Below are 14,101 nucleotides of genomic sequence, written 5' to 3'. Positions count from 1 at the left end.
TTTATTATAGATATGGCAAAAGGAGGGGGATCTAAACTTTTATTACTTTTTTTTTCAAATGTGAAAAAGTTATGAAAAAGAAAAAACCTCTTACAATCTGGTATTGGCAGAATCGTACCGGCCTGTAGAATTACTTTAATACATTATTTATACGGCTCAGACAATGCGGGGAAAAATAAAAATAAAAAACATGCCAGAATTACAGATTTTGTTAATCTTGCCACTAGAAAAAAATGGAATAAAAAGCGATCAAAATTTTACATGTTCCAAAAAATTAGATAAATGAAGACTGGAGTTCATCCCGCAAAAAACACGGCCTTCCAGGCCTCTGGAAATGGAAAAAAAAATTAATACGGCTCTTGGAATGTGGCGACACAAAAGCAAACCTTTAAGAAAAAAAATGTTTTAAATGTACAAAAATAGCAAAACATAATAATACTGTATAAACTCGGTATCGCCGGGATCATGTGACTCAGAGAATAACGTTATCACACTATTTATTCTGCACGCTGAACGCCGTAAAAATGAAATCCAAAAAACAAACGGCAGAATTTCTTTTTTTTTCCCCAATCTCCCTACAATTTTTTTACAAAAGTTATGCAATACATTATATATACCCCAAAATGATGCGATCAAAAAGTACAACTTGTCCCGCAAAAAACAAGCCCTCATATGGCCGGGTCAGTGGGGAAATGAAGAAGTTATGGCTCTTGGAACGCGACTGCAAAATTAGTTGAAATTAAATGATTGGCCCATTTAAAGAACCTGCCCTGGTGGGTCTGACAGGGGGGGAGGAAACCCGACACTGAAGGGGTTAAAGAACCTGCCCTGGTGGGTCCGACAGGGGGGGAGGAAACCCGACACTGAAGGGGTTAAAGAACCTGCCCTGGTGGGTCTGACGGGGGGGGGTAAGAAACCCGCCACTCAAGGGGTTAATAAAAGTTAAATTTTAGTATTAGTGGTTCCTTCAGTGATTAGATTTATAGTATTTTAGGAACTTTTCTGCCACTGTGATTTGAACTTGGTTCTGGTGCTGTATTTATGTACTGAGCTTGGTTCTGGTGCTGTATTTATGTACTGACCTTGGATATGGTGATGGACTGGACTGTATTTTAAATGTGAGAGGCTCACTATATGTTTTATTGCTGCCCTTAGGAGGGGTCAATAAACAATGAAGCTATGCTGGGTAAACAATGAAGAGGCTGCAGTGCTCCCTGGGAGTCAGACCCTCATAGATAAAGATATTGACGAAGTGTCCTAAGAACAGGCCATCAGTATTAAAGTCCCATTTTAGGCAGTGCTGTCAGAGAGTTTCATAACTTTGTTCCAGATGTAGCAGTCATTACCACTGCATGGTGATCGCTCGGTGTACACCGCTGTAGTACATTGCAGCTGATGTATAATGCAGTTGATATTAAGCGTCACGTTTAAATTTTCTGCAGGTTGTTTACACCGAATGCACCCGGCCGTATAGGCAGCACTGCGAAAACACGGACCCCATAATGATATTACCTGGTCACCAGTTCTGGAATATGTGATGACTCTGCAGAGTTGGTTTGACCAGAAGTAGGTCATGACGACCGGCCAAAGTTGATTTAACCTGGACTTTATCTGAAACAAGTAACTATGCACCAAAGTAAATAGAATAAATGATCCAAGTTATATACTGAGTATAATGCAGTGAAAACATCCCAACATGACAATAAATGCGAGGTCCAATGGGTTATTAATTACCGGTAAATACAAAATCAACAAGTAGCAGTTTTTTTGGATGCAGAGTTAATGGTTGATAGAACGGGTCTCTGGCCAAAACCTGATAAGGATACAGGAGTGTGCCAGCGGTGATGTGTCCAAGGGGTGACGTACACCAGGGGCATTGCTATAAATACGCTGGGCTCTCCGTGGTCAGACATTCACCATCATCATGAGGGGAATCATCCTAGCACTAGTGCTCGCACTAGCGAGTAAGTAATGGATACTGAACCTGCTACGTTCTAGCTATCTGATATCTATCTCCTATATATCTATCTCATATCTATCCATCTCATATCCATCTATCTATCTATCCATCTCATATCCATCTATCTCCTATCTATCTATCTCATATCTATCTATCTATCTCATATCTATCTATCGATCTCATATCTATCTGTCTATCTAATATCTATCTAATTGCATATACTAATAGTTTGTAAATACTGTATCTGTGGTCTTACACTTGTTCTGCAGAGTCTTGACTGATATACATTACAAGTATATATAGGCCCTCTTATAGATTGCTCCTCCTAGCCTGCTCCCCATGGACACTTCTCATAGACCACTCCTCATGCCTACTTTCATAGACTACTTCTCATAGACTTCCCTCTATGGCTGCCTCTAAAATACTGCTCCATATGACCCCCTCTTACAAACTGTTTCCTATGGTCACCTCTAATAAACTACTTCCATGGGGCTATTTCATAGACTGCTCCCCATGGTCCCCTCTTACTGACTGCTCCCCATGGACACTTTTCGTAGGCTGCTCCCTTTGGGCTCCTCTAATAGACTAATTCTGGTGCCTCCTTTCATAAACTACTTCTCCTGCTTCCTCTCGCAGACTGCTCTCCATAGCCACCCCTTATAGACTTCTCCATATCACCCCCTCCCATAGACGGCTTCCTACGGTCCCCTCTAATAAAATGCTTCTCATAGACTACTCCCTATAGGCCCTTCTGATAGACCAGTCCCCATTGCTCCCTCTTGTGTGTGTGCTAATACTGGATTATGATAGTTATAGGGTATCAGCTCACACTTACTACTTATTTCTTGGTTTCTTCTTATTTTCAACTATGCTAAATAATATCTTTTTTCTCCACCAGGCGCAGATAATGCCTACATAGGTAAGACTGATGCCACGAATACCATTCGAGTGTGCTTGTTGTACGGGTATCACAGCGAGACACAAGACCAATATCGATTTTATGAATGTCTATATAAATATACAATAAGTAACAGCTAGCGGTTTAAACAACTTAGTTACTCGGTCAACTTACCTTTTATACCCCTTCTATCCTCTTCCAATTAGCCACCGAAAAAGAAGAGTTGAAATCTCTTTTATTGCTACTGTATGAGCTGTGGCTCCACTTTTTGCCACTCTCTGTGCATAATACAATATGCCCCGCACATTAAGACCATCTCACCCTAGTCAAACCATCTCACATGCATTGGAATACAATAGGCTAATATGTCAGTCTTACATCCTAGTAATTCACTTCTTGTCCTGTCTCAGATCCTTCATTCAGCCCAGACAAAGTCAGTGTTTACGACTATCAAACCTCTATCATTACTGGACTCGCAGAGAATGGTCTTGTCCGATCTGTCCTGGAATTCACCTGCAAGATTGAGATCAGTCCATATTCCCAGAAGATATCCGAATTAACGGTAAAGAATGGATTTATAAACTCTCTAAAGTAGTTGAACCGCTGGATCCTGCTTAAAACCTTAGAGAATATTGGGCATTGAATGGCTTCCTAAGTATTCACAAATGACTAGTTAGTTTAAATGTTGGGTTAATGAGTAATATGGTTGAGTATTCATGGAGAAGATTACCAAAACTAGACAAGAGAAATATAGCCAGCCCAATGTATTTCCCCTCCAGTAGCAGAAGTTCCAAAAGTTCCTTCTAGACATTCAGTTGTCATCAGAGCTATCCTAAATGGTGGGATCTACTAACCAACTCCTAGTGCCTATGGTTAGCTTAAGTCTTAGGCCAGTGGCCTCCAACCCATGGTTCCCTAGCTGAGGGAGAAGTAGAAGACCAATAGGTTTATACCTAGATGAGAGAAGAATTTGCATTGGATGTTCTGATTTTCACAATTTTTGCTCCTTTTTAGGTCCATTCTCTGATGATCAAAGAGAACACTGGTGTGTGGCCAAGAATCCCATTGACTCGCGCTACAAAGCTGACCCAGGTCATCGCTGAGCACTTAGCCAAACCCATCAAGTTTGAGTACCGCAATGGAAAAGTTGGAGACATTTTTGCGTCTAAGGAGGTTCCTGAAACCGTGCTCAACATGATAAGAGGAATGCTAAGCCTCTTCAATGTCAACATCAAGAAGAACCAGAACGTGTATGACGTGCATGAGGTCAGCACTGATTTTTTTATGTAATGTTCTATTGTAGCAAACGTCTATTTTCGTATGCCGCGTACTTACTATGGATTTCCTTTCCATACCATAGACAAGCATTGGCGGTATTTGCTACGCAAGATATGTGATTCAAGAGAAAGATGATGAAATGGCTGTTGTGAAGGCCGTAGATTACAATAACTGCCAGGATGATACATCAGTGACTATTGGACATGCTTTCATGGAAGATTGCGTCACATGCAAGAGGGTATATTCCTGGTTCATTTTCAAAGGACTTTCCAAAAATACTCCTTTAGTCGCCAACTAATTGTCTTTTTCTATATGCTATTCCATGTAGATGCACAAGAACATTCGTGATGCTGCAACTTTCACCTACAAGTTGAAGAACAAGGATCATGAAACTATTATAACACAAGTGATCTCTCAGGAGATCATCCACTACGCTCCATTCCTAAAAGAGGCTATGGTGATGCATGGCAGGTAAGAGCTTTTTTGTTTTTCAACCCAACCAAAGTTCATTAACTGCATTATTATGGATTTGCTTCAATTATGCTTACAATTTTTTTAATTTTATATTTCAGGCAAATCCTTACCTTGTCAGGAACCAAGAGCAGCCGAGGAAATCCCTCTCAACTTCAACTCGTGAACCGTGGAAGTCTATTTTTCAACGCCGAGGAGCTACTCTACCAAATTCCATATGTTCTAGTCAAGAACAAGAACCTTGAGGCACAGGTACAGAGGCATATGTATAACCCTCTCTCCATAGACAGAGAAGTAGCCTCCATCCTTTCGTATCAACAGCCATTAATGTCATTCATCAACCCAACTCATCACATCGATATAGCAAAAGGTGAAAACATAAATCCCTCCATTGTTCTTTTCTGCCATCAGATTGCAGAAACTCTTCAGCATCTTGTACAAAACAACCTACAAAAACTCCATAAGGACGTCTCCCTGAAGGTCATGGAGCTGGTTCAGCTTTTCCGTTACAGTGACGTTGATGTCCTACAGAGTTCTTGGAAGCAGTTTTCTGAAAAGCCGAAATACAGGTTGGTGTTTTAGACAGAAGTCGTGTATCAAATGGTAAGACTTCACATGGTGATATTTCAAGATAATGGACTTTTTTGCTACACTGTGGAAACCTGAGAGTGGCTATCAATAATTGGCACATCATTCCCACAGATCTGTTGGTCATAGATTGTCTTATCTTTTCCAGACCCTGGTTCCTCCAAGCTCTTCCTATATGCGCAACATTAGATTGCCTGAAAGTAGTCCACCAGATTGTTCACAGTAGAGAGCTGACAAATCTAGAAGAACTCAGATTGCTTTCCAAAGCATTGCACTTTGCCAGAGGCAGCCGTCGGGCATTGGAAGTTGCTAAAGTATGTATTTACCAAGATACCTAATAGTATATCCTATTGTAATATTCCTTCTACTGTCAGTACGCAACTGATTACATAAATCATTCGTTTTCAATGATTCTTCAAATGAAACTCTTGTTTTTTTGTAGGATATCATCAAAGACCCCAAAATTCAGCAATACCCAACATTGTACAAAGTTTCCGTTCTTGGATATGGTTCAATGGTGAAGAAATACTGTGACCCCCTCAGCACTTGCCCTGATTCTGCTCTGGAGGTAATTTCTATGTGCGGTGAGAAAGATGAGGCATTTTGCGGTATGGGTTTCATGAGAAGGCAGCACCATCATTGACGAAATGGGAACCCAGAAGCCTTCTATAAACCTCCATCTATATGGAAAGTGATACTAGATTGATGTTTTGTGTTGGTAGTATCCTGATTTTTTGTTCTATTACTTTTGTAGCCTCTCCTAGATTTGTCAGCTGAAGCCCTGAGCAAGGGCCATGTAGAAGAAATGTCTCTGGCAATTAAAGCCCTGGGTAATGCTGGACAGCCAGAAACCTTTAAACGTCTCCTGAAGTTCTTGCCAGGATCTTCCAGCAGCTCTCAGCTTCCAGTTAGGATTAAGGTTGACGCTATCTTGGCCATGAGGAATTTTGCTGCGCAGGAACCCCGTAGGGTAAGATACATACCTTCTAGATCTTCTTTTGGATCATTATTTTATATATGTTTAGGTCATTCTTTGATAATAACCCAACTGGCATGTCAATTCTAGGTTCAAGAAAGCCTAATGGAAATCTACATGAACCGTGATGCCAAGACTGAAGTGAGAATGGCTGCTTGCTTAGTTATATTTAAGACAAAACCAAGCATTGGCATGGTTGCCAATATCGCCAATGTGGCCGTTCGAGAGATGAAGAATAACCTTCAGTTAGTTAGCTTTGTCCACTCCCTACTGAAAGCTTTGGCCAAAAGCAGCATACCACAACTGGAGCCCCTGTAAGTATGAAGTCCACATCTACTTAGAGTAACAACCTATTGCTAAGGTGACAATAGAATGATAGTTTATGCCTAAAATGACTCATGATCCACTCAGTAGAAAACAAGACACATGGATGAGTCCTTTCTCACAACCGTTGATATTGCCATTTTGTAAGCTGATCTAACAAACAGTATTATAGACCTAATTTGACTTAGCAGTCCCCTTTACATAAAGTATAGCCGGAATATTGTTCCATGACATCCAGGTCGATAAATCCAGTGTCTTGCCTATTCTCTTCTAGGGCTGCTGCTTGCAGTGTGGCTTTGAAACTGTTTGACCCAAGAATCGATGAACTGGACTACCGCTACAGCAAGGTCATCCTTATGGACGCATACAAATGTAAGTTCTTAGAAGGTCTCCTATTATGCATCGATTTTTGTGTGCCACTACTTATGCATAATGTTGTTTCATGTTGTAGACTCTCTGATGAGTGGAGTGCAAGGGAAATTAGTCATGATGAATAGTCCCAGCACCATGTTTCCTGTCTTCCTTATGGGCAAAATTAAAATGTTTGTGAGTTCATCAGAGGCTGAACTTGTAGAGGTAAGAAGAACCGAAACAAGAAAAAGAGTTAGAAACATCTCAATGGACTAATACCATAGTATGAGAGATATGGACATTGAAGACCATGAAGGGGTGGCTAAGTCTTAGCAAACTTAAGTTCTTACTTCATACAGTAACCTTTCGATCCACTGGTCACTTCATGGATATAAACTTCATCCATGTTGCTACTCTCCACAGGTCGGTATCCGAGGAGAAGGACTTGAAGAATTGCTGAGAAAGCAAGAACCCCAGATCCGTGATTTACCAATGAGAAAGAAGATCAGCCAGATTGTGAAATTGGTGAGTGCTTTTCCTCTTTTCGTCATATTGTCCAGATATCCTTCCCAAAAATGTATGCTATAACTTTCCTTTCCTTGGCAGCTAAAGGGATTCAGATCTCTACCATCTCAGGCTCCACTGATAACCGGATACATTAAAATCCGTAGCCAAGAAATTGCCTTCACTGAAATAAATAAAGAGACTATTCAAACTTTGACCCAGGTAAGAAGAACTTAAGATATGTACAGGATATGTTCTGTGGTCCATAGGTCTATTGTATCTTATCATTTGGTTGGATTGTTTCAGGCATTGAGTGAGCCAACAGAAAGACATGTGGCAGTCAGGAACATGCTTAACAGGGTTTTCAATGGAGTGATTGCACACTACATGCAGTGCATTCTGGCATTTGGAACTCGTCACATCGTCCCAACTAATGTTGGTTTTCCAATGGAGGTCAGTTGGAGTCCGATTGCTATGGCCAAAGCCTATGCAAATGGTATGTAAATGAGATTGAATACTTTATTTTGTCCTATCCTGTATAAGTAGTAAAGTTTTGACAAGATTATTCAATTCTCCACAGTGGACATAAAGATGACCCCACCCTACACACCAGACTTCAGAATTGCTAAACTGCTGGAATCTCAGTTTCAGATGACTGTAGATTTCAACCCCAGGTGAGAGCCAACTCCTATTAAATCAGTGATTGCCGTTGAGCAGTTGGAGGTGCCATTCATTAATGAGTCTTGTCTTCTCCGTTATAACACAGCATGTTATTCCATGGTATCTCAACAATGGGAGTCAACACCCCCTTAATCCAGAGTGGAGTTGAATTTCATACCAAGGTGCTGGCAAACGTTCCGGCAAAATTCACAGTACACTTGAATCTCAAGGAAAGGAACCTTAAATTCGAAACACAACCCTTGGAACAAGTGGAAAATATCGTTCAGATAAGGTATATTTTGAAAGTCAATACTTCATCAGCCAATATTAGTGAGAACATCTGATATGACTCTACCAAGACCTAGTAACATCTGCAAGTTGCCTATTACTCCAGTGGTGTCCATAAATCTTTGATGCATTAGGACCATGAAAGATTGTAAGTTGCACGATACTGACAAAATGCTGCTGCTCCTGATTCTTCCACCTTTTCTTTCAATGTTGTGTAGTGCTCGTACATTTGCTATCTCAAGAAATTCTGAAGATTTGAATGCCGCTAGGAAGACACCGCTTGTGCCAAAAACAGTCAGCCCAGATTTCCTCCAGAAACAGTTTGAGGCTACAGATAGGGATTCAGCCGAAGGAGCCAGCATGATGGTAACCACCAATAATATCTGTAGACCTCAAAAAGAATTGTATTTCCGTGCATCACTGTGATCAATCCCTTCTTATTCTCTTTAACAGGAGGCCTCCTCAGAAGTCGAACCCAAGAAATATCTAGGTCTTGTAGATGTGAGCAGCAACTATAAAGCCCGGGTATTCAAATTCTGCAAAGAAATCCCCACTCTTAGCTTCAAAATTTGTGTGGACCAGGCATCTCTCAATGCTGCATCACGCCGAAACTCCCTCTTGTATCGACTGGTGGGAAATCACGAGACCAACATCACAATCAAACCAAGTAAGTGCGATCTTAGTGCAGAACCGTCAGCTTCATGTGATACATGTTCCTTTGACTCCAGGTTGTTTGACATCTGGTTTATGTGTATTTACAGCTGACACTAATACTGCTGTCGAAAAGATCCAAATTGAGGTGACAGCTGGACCCAAAGCAGCTTCAAAGGTAATTGCCCTGGTGGATCTAGAGGAGAACGAAGAGGAACAACTTGAGGAATCTGAGATCCAGAAAAGACTGAAGACCATCCTTGGCATTAAGGACGAAATTGCGGTAGGTGTTGATTAACCCATGTTATGCTGATTTCCATGAAAACAAGTATATTGTTGTTTTGTCACATTTGTATTTTTTTTTTGTCCTACAGGCCAGGAACGCAAGTTTGGTAAAACGCGCCAAGAAAGCAGAGAAGAAAAAGGAGCAGGCGAAAAAGCATAAATCACCTTCTGCAGTTGGTACAAAGAAGACTAAGTTGGTCCGTGCAGAATCATCCTCCAGCTCTTCATCCTCCTCTTCATCAGCAGCTGATCAAAAAGATAAAAACAGACCGGATCGGCAACAGAGAAGCTCTAGCAGTGAATCAAGCAGCAGCAGCAGTAGCAGTAGCAGTAGCAGCAGCGACAGCAGTAGCAGCAGCAGCAGCAGCGACAGCAGTAGCAGCAGTGACAGCAGTGATAGCAGCAGTGACAGCAGCAGTAACAGTGACAGCAGCAGCGGCAGCAGTAGTGACAGCGGCAGCAGTGACAGCAGCAGCGACAGCAGCAGCAGCAGTGACAGCAGCAGTGACAGCAACTCTAAGAGAAAGAGCAAGAGCAAGCCACGAGAACCGAAAGAAGGACAGAAACAAGGCAAAGAGAGCAGCAGCAGTAGTAGCAGCAGCAGTAGCAGCAGCAGTGACAGCAGTGATAGCAGCAGCAGCAGCAGTAGCAGCAGCAGTGACAGCAGTGATAGCAGCGACAGCAGTGACAGCAGTGATAGCAGTGATAGCAGTGACAGCAGTGATAGCAGTGACAGCAGTGACAGCAGCAACCGATTCTCCAGAAACAGGGTATGTTATCTCTAAATACTTGAAAATAGAATGACCATATGCTCCATACTGTATCTGCCCATTAATGCACTTGGGTTCTTTTCATATACAGCCATCCAGAGATTTTTACAACCTTCGCTTCAAAGCAGCACGGGTACAGAGAGTAAGTATCCAAGATTTCCTTAAGGCCTTTGACTCTCAAGATGCCACATTTGTGGATTTTCTCTATAGAAGGCCATTTTTTGTGTGTACGTTATATGGAGGATGACAGAATCATAAGTCATGAGAATATTATCCGTCATATCCTGACATGAGCCATTATCTTTCTAGGACCCCAGCAAGCGACGGGCTGATGATTCTTCATCATCATCATCATCATCAAGCTCCTCCTCTTCAAGCAGCGATGAGGGCCATAATCACCAGGTAGATGTTGTTGGCACACAAGCCAAACCCAAGCTCCCTTGCCATTCATTGATCATCACATGACAAGTTATTTCTGCCTCTAGGCCGGATTTATCGGTGACAGCAGTCCTCCCGCTTTGGTTGTCACTATTCGCGCTATCAGAAGCGACAAGGTTCGTCAAGCATTACAGTTGATCATCTATACAGACTATTACAGCTCCAGACCTCGCATCCATGCCTACATGGTAGAATTCAAGAAGGGAAGCAAATGGAGAGCCACTTTCAAAGCTGAAGTTGTGAGCCCCTACGAAGCTACGGTAGGCCAAGATCTGTGCGGGATAGACTTTAAACATTGACTTTAAGTCTATTTTATTGAACATGCTAATAATTTGTCAACTTCAGGCTGTTCTGAAGTGGGGAAAGGAGGGTAAAGATTACAAGATTGAAACCAAAGCCCAAACCGGTCACCTCGGTAAGCAACACGCAATCAAGTTGACCACGAACTGGGGGAAACTACCATCCAAACTGGAGTCTGCAGTGACACAGTAAGCTCTTTTCACATCATCTTCAATGTGTTCTAAGGATATCAAAATGTCTAGAAGTGTCAGTAGGTTTTCTAACAAGTCCATATTTGTATTAGTATTTCAGAATACGTCCCAGGATTTGCTTACTTGTTAGGAATCTCTCAGACATACAAGAAGAACTCTCGGAATCAAGCTAAACTCATTCTGGCCCTAAGTTCTCCAAGAACCATTGACTTTGTTTTTGAAACTCCAAAGGTAAATTGGGATATTTATTTAAAAGGGGTTCCTGAGAATTTTATATTAATGGTCAATATTGATTAACTCTGGGAATTCCCACCAATCAGCTGACTGAAGGGGCCACTCTGGCCCTTCGTTGTTTACCAGACACAGTGCTGTACATTTGTTATTGCCTGTGCCTGGCAGTGCACTTCAGTTCCAGCCAACTGAATGGGAGTGGGCTGCAAAGAACTGCAGTACCAGGTACTGCCACTAAGAAATATATGGCGCTGTGCCTGGTAAACCATAAAGGTGCAGAAGCACTTGTTGGAGTGCCACTGCCTCTTCTATCGGCTGACCACTTGGGTTCAAGGAGTCAGACCCCATTTATCTGATATTGATGACCTATGCTAAGGACAGGTCATCGAAACAGAAATCTTGGAAAACCCTTTTATGTTGTATTGAATTCCATTTATTAAGGTCTTCATAATAATGACATATTTAATCCCCTTTCTCTAGTTCGTACTGCACTACAGAGCTATCCGATTGCCACTTGCAGTTCCGATTCGGCACATTTCACAAAGTGAAATTTTGCAAGCACCAACCTGGAACATTTTTGCTGAAGCTCATCAGGTCCTCCTGGAGAATTTCCAAGGTTTGACGTTACTCAGAGAATGTGCAAAATAAAGGCAATTCCTTACGGTCTCCCATTGGTTCATGTAAATGTAACTTTCACAGGTACATGTGAGGTCACTGAAAACCGCCTGACAACCTTTAACGGTATTAACCTTGCTTACGCCATGCCTACAAGCTGCTACCACATCCTGGCTCAAGATTGCAGCGATGAGATGAAATTCATAGTGATGATGAAAAAATTCAAAGACAGCAATGAAGTTAACATTAAAGTCGGCCACTAGTGAGTACAAAGAAATTCAAGGAATCTCTTAAATAGTAGAAATTCAATTTATAAACCTAAAATTTTAAAATTTGGTTACAATTCAAAAATTTTGAATCTTTTGCTCTCTGATCCAAGACAAAAAAAGTGAGATTTGATCCAATGTTGGGTGAAGTGATCTGAAGTAATGTAAACCATGTCCAAGTAATGTTAGTAAAGAATCTATTACTGATCTGGATTTTTTGCTCATACAGTGACATCATCCTGCACAAATCACACATCACCATTAATGGAGTTGCCCTATCAGAAAGTCAACTTCCATACAAATCAGTTACCGGTAGGTGCCTGTGCATTATAGAAACACGGATGGGAAGCCAGCAGCATTGGGTACAATACTTATACAACATCCAATTTTGATTTTTTTTTTAGAGCCATATGTGGAGATCCTGAAGACAGCAAAGGGTTTGACCCTCTTGGCACCAGCATACGGCATTGAGAGGCTCGAGTACGATGGTTTGAACGTTAAGGTACTTCATGATTTCTCGATATTCAGGGCTGAGAATTTCGGATCTAATGAACGAAGCAGGACATCCATGAGTGAGATCCCCAAAAATTCCCTCAAAAGACATTACCTCAATCCATTTCAGGGCTGTATGGTCTTAGCAGTCTTAGCTTTAAGATCCATCATGGTTGAAGGTTCAAAAGGGTCCAAGACTCTTCCAGATGAGATTAGTTTACAAATCAAATCAGTCTATCCAATGAATTGACCCAACTATCTTCTTTGTCAGGTGATAGCAGCTGTCTGGATGAGGGGCAAGACCTGCGGTATATGTGGTCGCAACGACGGTGAGAGACTAAAAGAGTTCCAAAGACCAGATGGTTCCGTGGCTAAAGATGAAGCAAGTCATATTCACTCTTGGATTCTTCCTGCCCAGACTTGCGCCGATGGTAATTTGAAGAAGCTCTATTCCCTTTGATAACTTAAAACTGTGCCTCAGCACAGATCTAGAACATGGACTAAGACACATCTTTATCTCCTTGCAAGGTTGCCATGTTCAACAGTCTCTTGTGAAACTTGAAAAGGAAGTTGACGGTGAACATTCCAAGTGTTATTCAGTTCATCCCGTGTTAAAATGTGCCAAAGGATGTTCCCCAGTTAAGGCCATCGATGTAACTACAGGTTTCCATTGTTTGCCTTCTGGTAAGTATAACTCTTACTCACTGCCAAGTGTTTCAATGCTACACAGTCAAGGCAGTGATGAAATAACTCATGTGTTTTAGGGTGCGGCCATTTTGAACTTTGTGTATGTATTTTTCTGTTTCCCTCCCATTAGGAACAACTATGGATGTGGTTGAAGGTCAAGTGAGCCTGGCCAAGTCTGAAGACTTCACAGAACTTGTTGAAGCGCATACATCTTGTTCATGCGAAAACGTAGCATGCTCATCTTAATCCAGTGTCCCGCCATCACTCTTTCCTTAGAAGATACTTTAATTTCCTGTGTAATCTGTGTTCCCCACAGAGACATGATTTTCACTTCAGGGTAACCCCAAGAAGTAATCTAGACTTTGTAATGTATTTCATTCCCAATAAAAGTTTGCATTCGAAAATATTCCATTTTCTATGATTCATTGGTATGAATGGCGGTCGTTCATGTATGTGATACATAATGCAGAAGTGTAATGAATGGCAGTCTGCGTAATGTTCTATGGAAAACCGAACACACGAGGCAAAGCTTGGGAGGTGGGGTGCAAGTTAAGGTGCCACGAGTGCTGGCTGTAGGGAGCGTCACTGAAAGTAAGCCAGAGTTAACAATGTTTCCATATGACTAGGTACATACTATCTAGACCGTGGACGGACAACCATGTCTGATCCAGGGGCCACATTGATATATTGGACCAGTCCCAAGTGCAATAAAACTTCTAAGCATGTTATCATCTAAGACGTTTATGGTATATCAAAAGTATAAGCCATAAATGTCAGATAGGTGCAGCTTCCAATTCCAGGACTCCCATCTATCTGGAGAATGTAGGGTCCTTTTCTCCCCCAATCAGCACTCTAGAGAGAAGGACAGAATGCATAA

The 14,101-nt window shown here is 41.6% G+C and overlaps 1 protein-coding gene across 1 annotated transcript; it reads left to right on the top strand.

Moving 5' to 3' along the window:
* The first annotated feature begins 3,293 nt into the window (after nucleotides 1–3,293).
* Nucleotides 3,294–13,630, top strand: LOC136621962 (vitellogenin-A2-like). Its single transcript, XM_066597861.1, has 33 exons — nucleotides 3,294–3,420; nucleotides 3,873–4,124; nucleotides 4,219–4,374; nucleotides 4,465–4,607; nucleotides 4,709–4,859; nucleotides 5,019–5,176; nucleotides 5,344–5,509; nucleotides 5,638–5,763; nucleotides 5,950–6,165; nucleotides 6,262–6,485; nucleotides 6,770–6,867; nucleotides 6,947–7,071; nucleotides 7,270–7,371; nucleotides 7,453–7,572; nucleotides 7,657–7,846; nucleotides 7,931–8,024; nucleotides 8,117–8,302; nucleotides 8,517–8,664; nucleotides 8,752–8,965; nucleotides 9,060–9,232; nucleotides 9,324–10,004; nucleotides 10,096–10,146; nucleotides 10,314–10,406; nucleotides 10,490–10,702; nucleotides 10,788–10,930; nucleotides 11,026–11,164; nucleotides 11,645–11,780; nucleotides 11,864–12,041; nucleotides 12,275–12,357; nucleotides 12,450–12,547; nucleotides 12,809–12,968; nucleotides 13,066–13,221; nucleotides 13,355–13,630. Exons 2-33 carry the CDS (start codon nucleotides 3,885–3,887, stop codon nucleotides 13,468–13,470), a joined length of 5,277 nt encoding a protein of 1,758 aa, XP_066453958.1. The 5' UTR covers nucleotides 3,294–3,420; nucleotides 3,873–3,884; the 3' UTR covers nucleotides 13,471–13,630.
* Nucleotides 13,631–14,101: the final 471 nt, after the last annotated feature.

Source organism: Eleutherodactylus coqui, chromosome 3 (assembly GCF_035609145.1).
Source record: "Eleutherodactylus coqui strain aEleCoq1 chromosome 3, aEleCoq1.hap1, whole genome shotgun sequence".
Classification (NCBI taxonomy): Eukaryota; Metazoa; Chordata; class Amphibia; order Anura; family Eleutherodactylidae; genus Eleutherodactylus; species Eleutherodactylus coqui.
This window is presented reverse-complemented; position numbering and strand designations above follow the sequence as displayed.

Bases quoted from the DNA above. Each gene is read 5' to 3' on its own strand.
- LOC136621962 (XM_066597861.1), top strand. From the start codon at position 3,885: ATGATCAAAGAGAACACTGGTGTGTGGCCAAGAATCCCATTGACTCGC. The intron at 5,510-5,637 runs GTATGTATTTAC...GTTTTTTTGTAG, and splicing joins GGGCATTGGAAGTTGCTAAA to GATATCATCAAAGACCCCAA. The intron at 13,222-13,354 runs GTAAGTATAACT...CCCTCCCATTAG, and splicing joins TTTCCATTGTTTGCCTTCTG to GAACAACTATGGATGTGGTT.